At 36.3% G+C, this 13,806-nt stretch overlaps 1 protein-coding gene across 1 annotated transcript in view; it reads left to right on the top strand.

The window, feature by feature from the left end:
• PXDN (peroxidasin) overlaps positions 1-13,806 on the top strand; it is a 91,376-nt gene that overhangs the window by 16,120 nt on the left and 61,450 nt on the right. The window contains 2 exon segments of the mRNA XM_029965815.1: positions 9,289-9,360; positions 12,151-12,222. Of these exon segments, the coding sequence (XP_029821675.1) occupies positions 9,289-9,360; positions 12,151-12,222 (144 nt within the window).

Genomic DNA, 13,806 nt, shown 5'->3' on the forward strand with positions numbered 1-13,806 from the left:
AGGAATTTCTCTATTGTTGTGTGACTTGTCTTGTGTGAGAGGTCAGGGATGATAAAATTTCTTTTTGGCTTTCAGTTCCGTCCTCTGAGAATATCAGTATTTCATGGATATAGAGTTTAGACTTAAGCATCCCTGTGAGACAGAGAAGTGCAGGAACAGAGTGACACATGGGAGGAGAAAAGGACTAATTTTTGACTATAGCATAAAAACAGAATTTCTGTGGGATTTTCACAGTAGTAATTCTCAGGGCTATTAACTTCAAACCCAAACAAAACTGTTAGTGCAGTTGTTTTGATGGTTCATGGTATGTGATAAACTGGTCAGCTTCCCTTTTTGCTGTCTTCTTTAGCCTACTATGGAGGAGAAATTAATTTTTTTTTATTTAAAAGTGCAGTTGAAAAAATAAATATTAAGAGGGAAACCAAGAAAAGGTTGGTTGCTCTTTACAATGCAGACTATGCCAACCATGAGTTCATGCTTTGCTTGATCCAAGACTTTAACCATCATGTATTTGTGTTAGGACAGCACTCGGGTTCAGCTCTTGTGCTCTATTTTGTTGGGGATGGCACAAACACAAGACAAGAAAACAGCCCTTTCCCATGGATATTTCTGTGAACAATAATTAGTAATGAAATATATGGCCATCCTGTCAACAACCGTTTAATTGTTTGGTTTTAGCAATAGATCCCTCTGAGAGGAATAAAGACAGATTTTGCCTTTTTTGTTATTTCTCAGGCTGCAGAAACAGCATTATATTTTTTGAATTCTATTCATGCTGTTAAAAGGAGGGGAGGTTAGCTGTGTGGTTTTGATTTTGTTTTGTTGTTTGGTGGTGGCTTTTTTAAGATAGCATGAGAATTAGAAATGATTATAAAATACAATTTCTAATTTCAAAATATAGTATTTATGTATGGATTTTGGAGTATTATGGATTTTCATGGATTTTGGAGGATTCTGAAGGTGGGTGAGAAAAAGAGCCGTGATCATGCCAGGGTAAAATTTCCATGTATAATTCTTGACAGGTGAGCCTACAGGCCTAAAACTTTGAACCAGCAAATCCCACTTGAGTCCTGTTAATGGCACTGCATAGCTGGTTGGAAAAACTGGCAACAAGGGCAGCAGAGGGATCTGCAGTCTTAGTAAGACAATACTGTATTGCATTTCGTAGAGTTCACATTTAAATGTTTTCCTTTCAAATCTAGTGGCAAAATAATTGTTCATTAAAGCAAATCCTTAGTTCTTGGAGAAGAATATATCATAAGCTCTCATTTCACCAAAGCCGTACCTGATAAAATACAGTTGTTAAGTCTTGTGAACTCAAAGTCCCTTTCAACAAATCTTACATATCTGTGCAAATCAGGTGTTATTTTAATTAGAAAATTGATAGATTGTCCAGACTTTATAATGTCTTAATTTTCTTATCATAACCATTTTCATGATTTTATGATCAAGATGAGTACTACCAAATGTTCTGCACCCTGTTCTACAGATTTCAATATTTTTGTGATCCTACCATTTACTTTTGTTACTGAAATTGCTATATACTAAATATTATTGACTGCGATGCCCCCTTACCATGTAAGAGTAATGTTTTAGTTTCCCATCTAAAAATGCAGTGGCTTTATTTTATGTTATGCATGCTGATGTACAGATAATAAAAATAATCTCAATGCAAATTAGAGAAAATCACATATTTTATCTAGTAGTTAGACTGAGGAAGAATTAATCCAGAAAACGAATTGCCAAGAAAATGGAGAACAACATAATTTTGCTTGTAAAGGAAGCACTAGGGCTAAATCTTAAAACCAGAAAAAAAAAAAAAATCTTGGTTCCCCTGGTATTCTAACATGTTACACTGCTAGCAGTGAGGATTAGTGTAAGTATGCTATAGCTGCAAGTGTGGTTTGGTTTTATTTTTTTAAGTGGTGGCTCTGTCTTTGTTTGTTCAACAAAGTGACACATTTTTTGCAGGGCAGTAGTTAAAGCAGCATTAAAGTGCCATTGACATCATCCAGTTACTCCACTGACTTGATTATATAACCTCTTTTGTGCAATTTTCATGCTCTGCTCTGTTTGAATGTTTTTACTATGCTGATGACTGTTTTTCATTTCCTGCTGGGATGACCTTGAATAAAAAAAGAATAAGAATAAAGTAGACATAAGCAATGTAGTCTTGCTGGCATTTGCACATCTTTTGTTCTGTGTTGAGAAACATAGCAGTTTGGTGTTTATGGTATAGATTTTTTCTGCTGGGTAGTAAATAATCTTCAATGGTTAGAAAAAAACACAGGTCTTATTTTGTTCTTTTGAATTTAGCAATGGTAAAGTGATCCAGTTATGACAATTCCTACCTTATTAAAACATCTGAAGAGAACTAGACAAATGATGGCCATTCTTTAGCTTAAATTATTAATTTAACCTATTAGACCTAACAGATCTACAAATCTAATATTTAAAATTTGTCCCTTTTGGTTTTTTTTAAAGGAAAATGAGATTAGCTAGTTTGCACTTTTTTTTCCAGATCCAGTATGTATCATACAGCTGAAGGAATTGATATTTTTCTGTTTTGTTGCTTCTGGTTGAATCAGCATTTCATGATAAGCCTTACAGATGGATATGATAAATGCGTGCATTGCATTTCACATAAACATTTTTTCAGACTCAATATATCTCTCAATATCAGAAAGTTATGACAATGAGAAATCCATAATTTCAAAGTATTTTGTGTTATTTTTACCACCGCTTACTTTTAATTTGTCAAATTAAAGTAACGAAGATTCTATTACCATATGCTTTACGATCACATATAGAGAAAGAGGTTTAGCATTGAGTAGTTTTCACTGGACCTTTTAAAAGTGCCTACTTTTGAGGCAGGGATTGGGCATTTGAGAACCTTTCAGTGTTTAAGGTATTTAAGACAACAGCGTCCTTTCAGATATTTCCATTTTGCTGCTGTGTTGGTTTTGCTTAGCTGAGGCAATATCTCTGAGTTTAAGGTCATTCATGTCCTAAATCAATACTGGTTAGCCCTTGAAACAAAGTAATGAGATACTTACCTTCACTGCTAGTAAAAATTGGGGTTTGATTTCATTGGTAAATGCTTTAGTATTTTACTTTTAAATGAAGATCGATAAGAGAAGTCATTAATGCGTAAACATCATGTTTGAAACATCAGAGTAAGCTGATTTCATCCACGTTACCTTTTTCTTGTCCAAAACTAACAGATACACAAATATTTTCAATTTGAACTATGAAATCAGATGCTTTCCATATGATGGGCTAATACAAAAGTAGATCTTCTAAACTTGAGTTAAAATGCATTGTGCTAGTTTGCCAATGGTAAGTCTGATGCCTTGGCTTTATTCTGTATTGAAAGGTACTGTTTCTGGAGACCATTTGAACACCTAGGGCTTTTTTAAAATTATGTTTCACTTACTCTCCTTTCCATGTAGTGTTTCTTAGCATAAGCACTTGAATATGATTTTTAATTTAGGATACCTGAGAGCGATATGCTGGTAAATAGTCCCCAGAGCAAATATAACAAGTGTAAGTGTAACTTAGGGTTTAGGCTGTTTTCTTGTTTGCATCTAACATTATTAAGCAAAGTAAGAGAATATTTTCATTTTTGGACAAGAAAAAAAACAGAGACTGGGAGATTAAGTAATGATTAAAGGGATCTTCTGAAGTTGGGAAGTACAAGTGATGTGAAATAGTAGATCTACCCAAACAGTATTAAGTAAGATAGTTTTATGTTACAGAATTGTTTGGGACTAGTACAGGTTAGACTAGCTGTGTGTCCTCCTCAACCTCAAGAGTGAAAACAGTAACAAATAAATGTATTATGAAAAAAATATTCTTTACTGTGAGAAGGAAATAGGATCGGATCAATAGTCTATTTTTGCATTGATCTTTATCAATATCAGGAGGGCCATAAACAGAAGATGAAATTACACATTGTACCTACAGTTTTCCTTCTGCATATAGAGTTCTCCTCTCAATAATAGAAAAAAAAGTGTGCAAAGCAAACAAAGTTGTCTCCCTTACTTTAGTCTAAGATTTGGAGGTATGTTATGATTCTAGCTGCTAAAGTTGGAAATTCTTTCCTCATATTGCATTTCGTAGATCTCGTTACACCCTAACAAATGAGCCTTAATAAAATGAGTTATATTTTTTATTTCATTTCCATCCTGTAGGCAGGAAGATGGAAAAGGACAACCCAAATTCTGAATGGTTTTGACTGTCTTTGCTCTTATGAAATATTTTATTTAATATTCTGAAAGCTTTTGCAATTGGATTTAAGTGCACCAGAATTAATTTGTAGAAGACTGTGTATGATAAAAAACTTAAATAACCTTTAAAAATGGCAAGAATAATTTAATTGTGGTACTAAATTTGAAGTCTCTGTAATTGCAATGTTTCTGTCAGATGTGTGACATGCAGAGAAAGTTTTTTGTGAATGCCCTGACAATATGCTTTGCATATGTACACTATCTCCCAAAATAAATGTTTTGAAAGTGTTTCTTTATCCATGTTACAATTGGCTAATTATATGTCTATATAGAGAGAGACATGACTAGGGAACAAGCAATAGCTTAACATGTTGTATTTTGGTTTTACTTTTTTCTGTTAAAGATCTTAGTATAATGGGTTTCTGCCATGATGATTTTTTTCTCTGACACAGACTGAAACTGAAAAAATGAAAGCCTTTTTTTATATACTCTCTCTAGCAATGGAGGGATCTCAGGGACATCCCCCAAGTGACAGGGTGCCCAGTCTGCAGGCAGAGATGAGAAGGACATGCCCGGGGTGGAGCAAGCAGAGAGCAAGCCTGGTGTCTTTCCTGCTGCTGCTCCAGCAGTTCTTTGTAAGGAATTTCCCCATTTGCCTGACTTAAGACAACACCTTCTCTAGTAGCAGCTGACTAAGGAGCGCTTGGTATCAAATAGGTCATCATCACTGGGGTGATGATTGCGTGTGACCAGTTTTGGTGTTGAGTATCCACAATATGATACAAAGGCATCCACATTTTGAGTGCATGACAAGGGTGTGCAACATTGTCTTGGTAGCCCCACTTTAAATCCATTTGATTTAGATCAGTTCATGATTTTTCTGAGTTTGATGAAGCAACAGAATCTTTAAAAAGTCAAACATATGCAAAAAGGAGTCTGAATTAAGATTATTAAAGTACATGAAGTCGAATCTTTTATAAAAGTAATGAAATTAAAACCCTTACCTTTCCACCTTTTGTTGTTTTGCAATAATTAGAAAACAGAAGAATAAAGGAAAACTTTGCTTAAGGCATTCTATATAAAAAAGTTAGTTTTAGTTTCAGTGCATGGTTTGATCTGAGGAAAAACAATCTCTTCTCTCAAAGGGATTCCTGTATTTCAAACAGAGTGATATGAAACTTCTTTAATTGACTTTTCTTGTAAGTTACTTGATGTTTAAGTAAATGTATTTGAAAGTTATATTGTTTTGTGTTTACCCTGTGTGATTGTCATATTCCAAATATTTATTATGGCCTTTAGTTTTTATAAAGTATTATTTTGTAAACTTGCAATAAATTCATATGCCCTAATATTACCTTGCACCATCAGGATGTGTTAACAGAGAACCTACATCTTGCATTACTGCACACTGTCGGTGCAAGCTTTAAACAGGGTATCCTGGAGTGCCAGGAGCTGCCATGGGAGCACTGGATCTTGTGGGACAGTCATAGCTGCATAAAGTTTTTTAATATTTATATATTTAGAAGTTTTCACTGAGTTTAATGAGATAAAATTATTGTAGAAGTCAATTTGCAATGCTAAATTGGAAATAGTTAAGAATGGGCATTCTAAGGAGGGAAAAGAAATGGATGCAACTAGCCCAAATAAAGAATTTATTAGGAATTAATTTTCATCCAGACAAAAAGTGTCCACAGCACAGTTGTCATTGCTTTGTGACAGAAAAGCAAATATGCAAATACTGTATTTATTTATATGCCATACATCTGAATCTTACAGATTTTCATACAACCTTGTTCACATAATGGTGCATAGGAAGCCTGCAAAGCAGCTGTGTGTGTGCACACCGTGTGCTGCTTGGCACATGTCCTGACCCACGGCTGTTTGCAGTGCTGTGGGACTCCAGCCATTCCTAGGTGCTGGAATGTGAATCTCAGGGGCATCCAGTTGCTAAATTGACTGCATGCTCCCTGCACGTTCTTGGCCCACACAGCCTCCCGCTCTGCCGAACATTTCCTGGTCGTGCTCCACGGATTAGCACAGAGCAGATGATGTGGAGCCAGGAAAATAATCCTGAGAGTGTTCAGTTTACCAGTTATCATGGACATGTTATGTTTGTATTATTCAGGAAAGACATAATACTTCAAAGAGATGGGCTTAGCTTCTATGGAAGTCTGTATGGCTGAAGTGTATTTTTCAACTTGAATTATGTTGTCCAGCTATAATTCTAAGGACTAAATATTTTCACTTTGATACACATAATAAAGGAGACAATCTGAATTAAGAGTTAGGTGTACTAGATTTTTATTTGAGAAACCAAATGCATGGCATTTAGCTTTGGATTGTTCTGAAAAAGTTGTTACATACCCTAAGCCCCCATACCATCATCATAGGTGTTCGCATTTCATTAATTGGTTGCTTCATTTACTATTTAGAGGTTAAGAAGGGGAAAAAATGACAGTTAGCAACAGGGGAAGACCCCCTCAGTCTGCTGTTTTAACCTCTTGGTGCTCTCTGACTGGTCAGCAGGAGTCAGGCTCACTGAGCCCCAAAGCACAGCATACAGCCAGGATACAGTTTGTAAGAGCAAGATGGGGAACAAGGTGAAAAAGGTGAAAGAGAAATGAGTGGGCAGGGAACATGTTTTTGTGAGTGCAAGTCATGTGGCAGTACAGTTGGGCAGGAAGTAGTCAGAAAAAAAGGGTCAAGAAACCTCATTATGCTGATTGACCACACGTTATTTCAGCAACACAAAATGCCTTTAAAGATCTGCACCATAATGGCCTGCCTGAGCTACCCGTACTCATTTTTCAGTCTAATGCAGTCCTTATTCCTGCCATTCATTCTCCAAGGGGATGTTTCCAGTTGTTGTTGGGCTTTTACTCTGAACTCTTCCATTCCCTGAAGTGCATTCTGTTATTATGAGCTGGATATAGTGTCTGTGCCATGGAAGGATGACATTGCAAGCCTGAGAAATGGTGCTCCTGTTTAGTATGGAATGTTAGGAGTTTTTTTTTTTCCCTGTGATGGTTTTGTAGAGGTGACTGAGATTATTTTTTTTAATTATTATTTTTTTCTGTCTTCACTGAACCTTTAATTGGCTTTGCAAGAACAGGTGGCTTTGTATTCTTCCCTGTCTTATTGCTGTACAGTTAGTTATTCCCACTTCTCAAGGATTTATAACTTAAGGTTTGTTTCTAATCTCAAACAGTGGGAATATTTGCAGCCATTCCAAATTCCTAAACTTATTTTTCTTCTACAAACCTTGTCTTAAAATATTTATTACCTCATGGCAGATTTCTACCCAATTCTACTTGATGCAACCTTTCACTTAAATAAATAGTCTTTGCCCATCTTTTTCCCTATAAGTTGAACACTTGGTTTAAAGAGATTTCCTCTAAACTGTATTTCTTTGGTTAGTTTACGTGAATGGCCTGTATTAAATCCTTTAAACTAATGTATGCAATGTAAACTCTATTTCCTTTTTCCACTTGTCTTATTATCTTGTTATATAAGGAAATTATGAGAGTTTGACAAAATTTCTTCTTAAGAAATCTATACTGGTTATGACTTAACAACTTTTATCTTCTGTGTACAAGAAATACATCATGAAGTATAATTATATTAATTTAGAGAACAAAAGATATTGCACATTATTTATGAGCTGCCTCACTCTTGGGGGGATTTTATGCTGAATATTAATTGAAATACTTCGAGTGAACAGTTAGAAATCTTAATTCCTTTGAAGAAGAAACTCCTCTTTGAAAGAATGTACCAAAATTATATTTATATGTTATAGTAGGGTTAACATTGGGGTTTTTTTCTTGAATTTTAATGTTACTGTAGTACTAACTTTAAATAAAACCAATAATTAATCTTTATAATTAATTTTACTTACAGATACCAAATGTATTGTGATCTAGGGAAAATTTGTGTGCTGTGTTTTATCACAGCTCCTTTTTTTAATACTTTTGTGTAGAATGAAATGGGTAGAGTTTCAAACAGGATGTGTTACTTAGTTTTAACAAGTTCGTATGAGAAGGGCAAGGGTCCTGGTGTCCTTGGTCCACTGCTGGGGAAGAGGACAGACCTGTTGACCTGTTTCCTTTTCCCTGGTCCTGTAGTCCCTCTCTCACCTGGGTGCTCTCCCAAGAAGCCTATTCATTTTGCCTATCAGGCAGAAAATTGCTTTCTGGACTTTTTTTTGCATAGGTTTGTTGCTGGTCCAGACAAGTTGGTTAAATCAATTTCTGAGCTGCTGGGAATACAACAGCCAGGCTTGGAGTCATGGAAGAACAGGAGGTGGGCAGAGGTGGAAAGCACTGCTGCCTGCTCTCAGCAGGAGAGAGGTGTGAGACTGGCACAGCTGTGGTGTTTTCCCACATCTCTGCACTGCTGCCACCTCACTCCCTGTCCCTGCTCATTCTGCAGCACTTCACTTGAGAAATTGGTTTCCTTCTTCTTGGAGAAGTTGTCATTAAGCTATAGATCTAATGGGAAACTGAAGATGGAAAAACATTTAAAAAACTAATAGAAAATAAAAATAAATAAGGAAATAGCTAACTTCTTGCAGCTGGATTTATAGAATTGAGTAGCTTAAAAGTCTTGAAAGAATTGAGTAACTTAAGAGTCTTGAAAACTGTCTTTTTTTTTTTTTATACCAAGTTCTATTCTGATCCAAATTTCTCTATATCTATTTATTTATAGGCATTTTTATTTCCTGTGTTATTTACAAGCAGCTGTTAAAATAGGGAGACAATTCAATTTAGTGAATTAGAACTCAACAGTCCATTACAAGTTGCTTCACTGTGGAACGGAACATACTCATGACCACAGGTTTAACTTAGATACAGCTTTCAGCATTGACTGCTGAGGCTGGACTTGGTCAGTCCTCTGCTTAAACTTGTCAAACAGCATTTGGATTTGTTTTGCTTTGATCAAAAGCTATGGTTTATGGACAGAGGCTGGTCATAGTCATCACAAAAGACTGGTGCTTAGTTCAGTTTTTCCTATGAAAGAATACATAGTTTTTTAATAACATGGTTCTTTTTTTATTCTGCAGAGACCTAAGATTTAATAGGATTAAAGAAATCCAGCCTGGAGAGTTTAGACGACTTAAAAACCTGAACACACTGTAAGTTCTTTTTCAACCTTAAGACCCTTTCCTGTTTTAATATGATTAATTTGTTAATGTGTCATATTTGCTCACTTATCCTAGGTAAATAGCCTCATAAATTTGAACTCTAGTATTTACACAGGTGAGAGAAGTGGGGCTTAGGACCATGTGGTGGGTTGACCCTGGCTGCATGCCAGGTACCCACCAAAACGGCTCTATCACTCCCCTTTGCAACTGGACAGAAGAGAGAGAATATAATGAAGGGTTCATAAGCTGAGATAAGGACTAGGAGAGGTCACTCACTCATTACTGACACAGACAAAAAGAGTCAAAATGATGATACTAATTAAATTTATTACTGACAGAATCAGAGCAGGAGAATGAGAATTAAAATAAATCTTAAAAAGCACCATCCCTCCACGCCTCCCTCCTTCCCAAGTTCTGCCTTCTCACCCCCAGTGGCACAGGGAGACAGGTAATGGGGGTTATGGTCAATTCATCACAGGTTGTTTCTGCCACTGCTCAGGGAGAGGAGTCCTTTCCCTGCGTCTCCCATGAGTGACAGTCCTTCATGAACTTCTCCAGTGTGGGTCCATCCCATGGGCAATAGTTCTTCACAAAACTGCTGCCACGTGGGCACAGGCTGCTTCTGTGTGGGTCCCTCGCAAGGCCACAAGTCCTACCCAGGAAAACCTGCTCCAGCATGGGCTCTGCTCTTCACGGGTCAGCAGATCCCTTCCAGGACCCTGCTCCAGCATGGGACTCCCATGGGGTCACGGCCTCCTTCAGGCATCCACCTGCTCTGGCATAGGTCTCCTCCATGGACTGTAGGTGGATCCCTGCACCCCCAGTGGTCCTCCATGGGCTGCAGGGGCACAGCTGCTCCACCATGGTCTGCACCATGGGCTGCAGGGGAACCTCAGCTCCAGCACCTGGAGCATCTCCCCTGCCCCCCCTTGTCCACTGACCTTGGTGTCTGCAGAGTTGTTCACATGTTCTCACTCCTCTCTTCCCTGGCTGCAATTTTCATCTGCCCAACAACTTTTTTCTCCTTAAATATGTTATCACAGAGGTATTACTGTTATTCCTGATTGGCTTGGCCTTGGCCAGTGGCAGATCTATCCTGAAGCTGGCTGGCATCGGTCCGCTGGACATGGGGGAAGTTTCTGGCAGCTTCTCACAGAAGACACCTTTGTAGCCCCCCTGCTACAAAACCTGGCCACACATCCCCAGTACAGACCAAAATGTTCAAAAGCAAAACCAGATGTATGTCTATCAAAATTAAAAAGGAAATTATTTGCATATGAAACATATAAAGTATATTTTATTAACATACTTTAATTGAATTTAATTTAAGGAAAATGCAGACCTTTAATCTATAATTTTTTTCCACATAGTGCTAAATTGCTTTGGTGGTATATGACATAATCATGGAGTTACAAGAAACCTGTTCAAAGGCTCAGATATGCAAATGTATTGCAGTTACAAATTATTCGACAAACTCATGTTTTGAACCTTCCTCTTCTAATGTGCTTACCAGGACTGGCAGGACTTGGAAGATTTTGTCCCTGCTGAGTTGCCTTTTATGGAGATCTTTGTTGTCACATATGATTGTGAAGAAAAATCTATGTTTTCTAAAAGACCTGTTACAACCAATAATACAAATAGTATGTGTATTATAGTTTTAACTTTGTATCTCCTTTATCATTCCTTGATATGTCACTTTTGAAACAAATGCATGTTTCTCCTCTTTAATATATTAGCAGGCAGGAGGAGTTAACATTGACAGTTATTTTTACTTTTAAATATACATAACATTGCAAATGTGACTGTTTCTCAGAAGACAAGTAGTGTGTGAAGTGAAATGCAGTAGTGATATCAGTGAGCTTTGGATCACTATTTTATCTGCAGGCACATAAAAACAAATGTATTTATACATCTTGTACTTTATATTCACACCAGAAGAAATTATAGGACTCTCCCCAAATGAATATTGTCCAAATCTGTGCTACCAGGATGTTTTTACTAACTATCTCTGCTTCCAGTTTCCTTTGATCATATCTCTGTTTGCAGTTGATCCCCAGTTTTGAATTACAATTTCTTTCAGATATTCAACCTCAAGTTTTAACTATCCCCATCACTGATCCGAGATCCACACGTCCCAAATGAAGAGAGAATATGTTAAGTTTGAATTCTCTTCATAAAATCACTACATGAGGGATGAGTGCAAATCTGTGCATACACAGTTGTGTTCCTATAAGATGTAAAGGGCCCAGTAAACAAGATATCGCTAAGAAGCATCTAGAAAAAGTCACTTTAATGCACCTGCTAATGGCAAATCTTTGTCAATATCATTTTTATCGATTTCAAACTTATGTAGAGACTTCAGACCAAGTTTTTTTCACTCTTCATCTACATCTCAGATACCTGCAGAAAGCCACATTATTTCAGTTGTGTGTGGTTTGTTTTGTTAGTTTTGTTTGTTGTATTTTTTCTTGTTTGTTGTGGTTTTTTTGGTTTTGATATTTTTATGTTGGTGTGTTGTTTTGTTGTTTTGGTTTTTTGGTGGTTTTGTTTTGGTTTGTTTTTTGGGGGTTTTTTACATTTTTTAAAGTTTAATTTTTTTCAGTTTTCACCTGCAAGATAGTGGCTGAGCAGCTCTAAGCACATAACTCTTTTTCCTCTAATGGTTGCTGTTAGGAGGAAAAGCATTTTCCATTTAATACTACGTTGCACCTGCTTTTACACAGTTTTTCCCCCTAGTGTTTCTGTATGCTAAAATAAATGGCTCTTTATTTCTTTTTGTAGGCTTCTAAACAACAATCAAATCAAAAGAATACCTAGTGGGGCATTTGAAGACCTTGAAAATCTGAAATATCTGTAAGTTAAATGAATGTCACTTTCTGCATCAATGTGTAGCTGAGCTTCTTCATGGGAAAGTTTTTTAATCTGATTTGTAATTTTTTGCTGACTCACTAAATCAGGAGATAAACAACACTGAAAATCTGTGAAATTAATTTATGGGGTGGGAGCAAATGTGTCTCTCTAAGTAGTTGCTGGTAAAAGGCTGATATCTGTAGGCAACACATTTTACAGGACTTAATAATTGCTGTTTACTATATGCAACTTAAAAGATAATTGAAAAAGGAGTATGTTGAAATGTTTAGGAAACCACTTTGTTAAAGGTTCACTGAAGTCTTTACTCAAGTACTTTTTAAGTTTGCATTTAGAAAAGTGGTTTAAAAGCAGCTAGTCCAAGACTTGTATCTGCAGAAGCTTATGTAATATAACTAGTCTTAAATTGGTCACTGAATGCAGTAAAAATTCATAAGTGAAAAATTCAGTCAAACCCAAAATACAAGAGTACCTATATGATATGCTGTAAGTTCTATGTCTTCCATCAACCTGTATATTTTAAGAATAACTTCTCCCATTTTTAACAAGCATAACCAAGTGTATGAATTATCTGAATAAACAAAAGGCATCAAAATTGTTATTTTTATCTGTATAGTAGACTAAAGCTGCATAGTGAGTTGTCATGGATCCTCAGCTCTGGAGTCCACCTTATGTACTGTATTTAAGAAAAGTTTCACTCCATTGTCTTGGAGTATTGATTGATCATTACTTCAATGATGTACAGAAAAAAATGGTCACATGGGGATTATATTGTTTGGAAACAATTCAGAAGCTTAATTTTCCATATAGTTTTCAAGAATGCAACCTGAATAGCTCTAGGGAGGCAGGAGAAGGGAGAAAATTGCATAAATTTGTGCAGACACATTACCTGTTTTTCCAAGCTGGGTTTGATTACATTTCCTGGACTCATTTTTATGTGTATTGTCTTTCAGTAATAACATTGTTTAATCTATGTAGAGTAGGAAGGAAAAGAATATTGAACAGACTGTCGTCATTGAATGATTAAAGTCTGTGATGGTTTTATTTGTTACAAGATATGTTTGAATGGTGGATCTGGTAGTGTAGTACATAAGGTTTACTAATTGAGGATGGCTAAGCTTCTTTTCATAGTCAGCAACTGTATAAAGATTCTTCTTGGTTCTTATCAGTTCTTTGTTTTTACATGCTTGCTTTTGCCTAGCTGTTGTGAACCTGAAATAAAACTCAATTATGCAGTGTGTGCAGTTCAATGAAAGAGTGAAAAGAGATAATTGAACTCTGATCTGTGTTCATATACATGTAGCAATGGTTATTGGTATCTATATTGCTAAGAGGAAGATCTTTTTGCTTTCCTGTCGTTCCCTGGAAAATTTGAACATAAAGTTCAGTGTGATAGTTTATTCAACTACAGAAAGCTCTTTAAAGCCATCCCTCATTTTGCAAAAATAAGCTTTAAGATTTTTTTGCCTATTTCAGTGGCTGGGATATGAATGTTTAAATTGTACAACCTTAAAGTTATAAAGTTGCTGGTACTGGTCAGGTTAACAATACAGAAGGCTTAAGTGTAGC

This window comes from Manacus vitellinus, unplaced genomic scaffold, assembly GCF_001715985.3.
Source record: "Manacus vitellinus isolate BGI_N305 unplaced genomic scaffold, ASM171598v3 scaffold_11_pilon, whole genome shotgun sequence".
Taxonomy (NCBI): domain Eukaryota; kingdom Metazoa; phylum Chordata; class Aves; order Passeriformes; family Pipridae; genus Manacus; species Manacus vitellinus.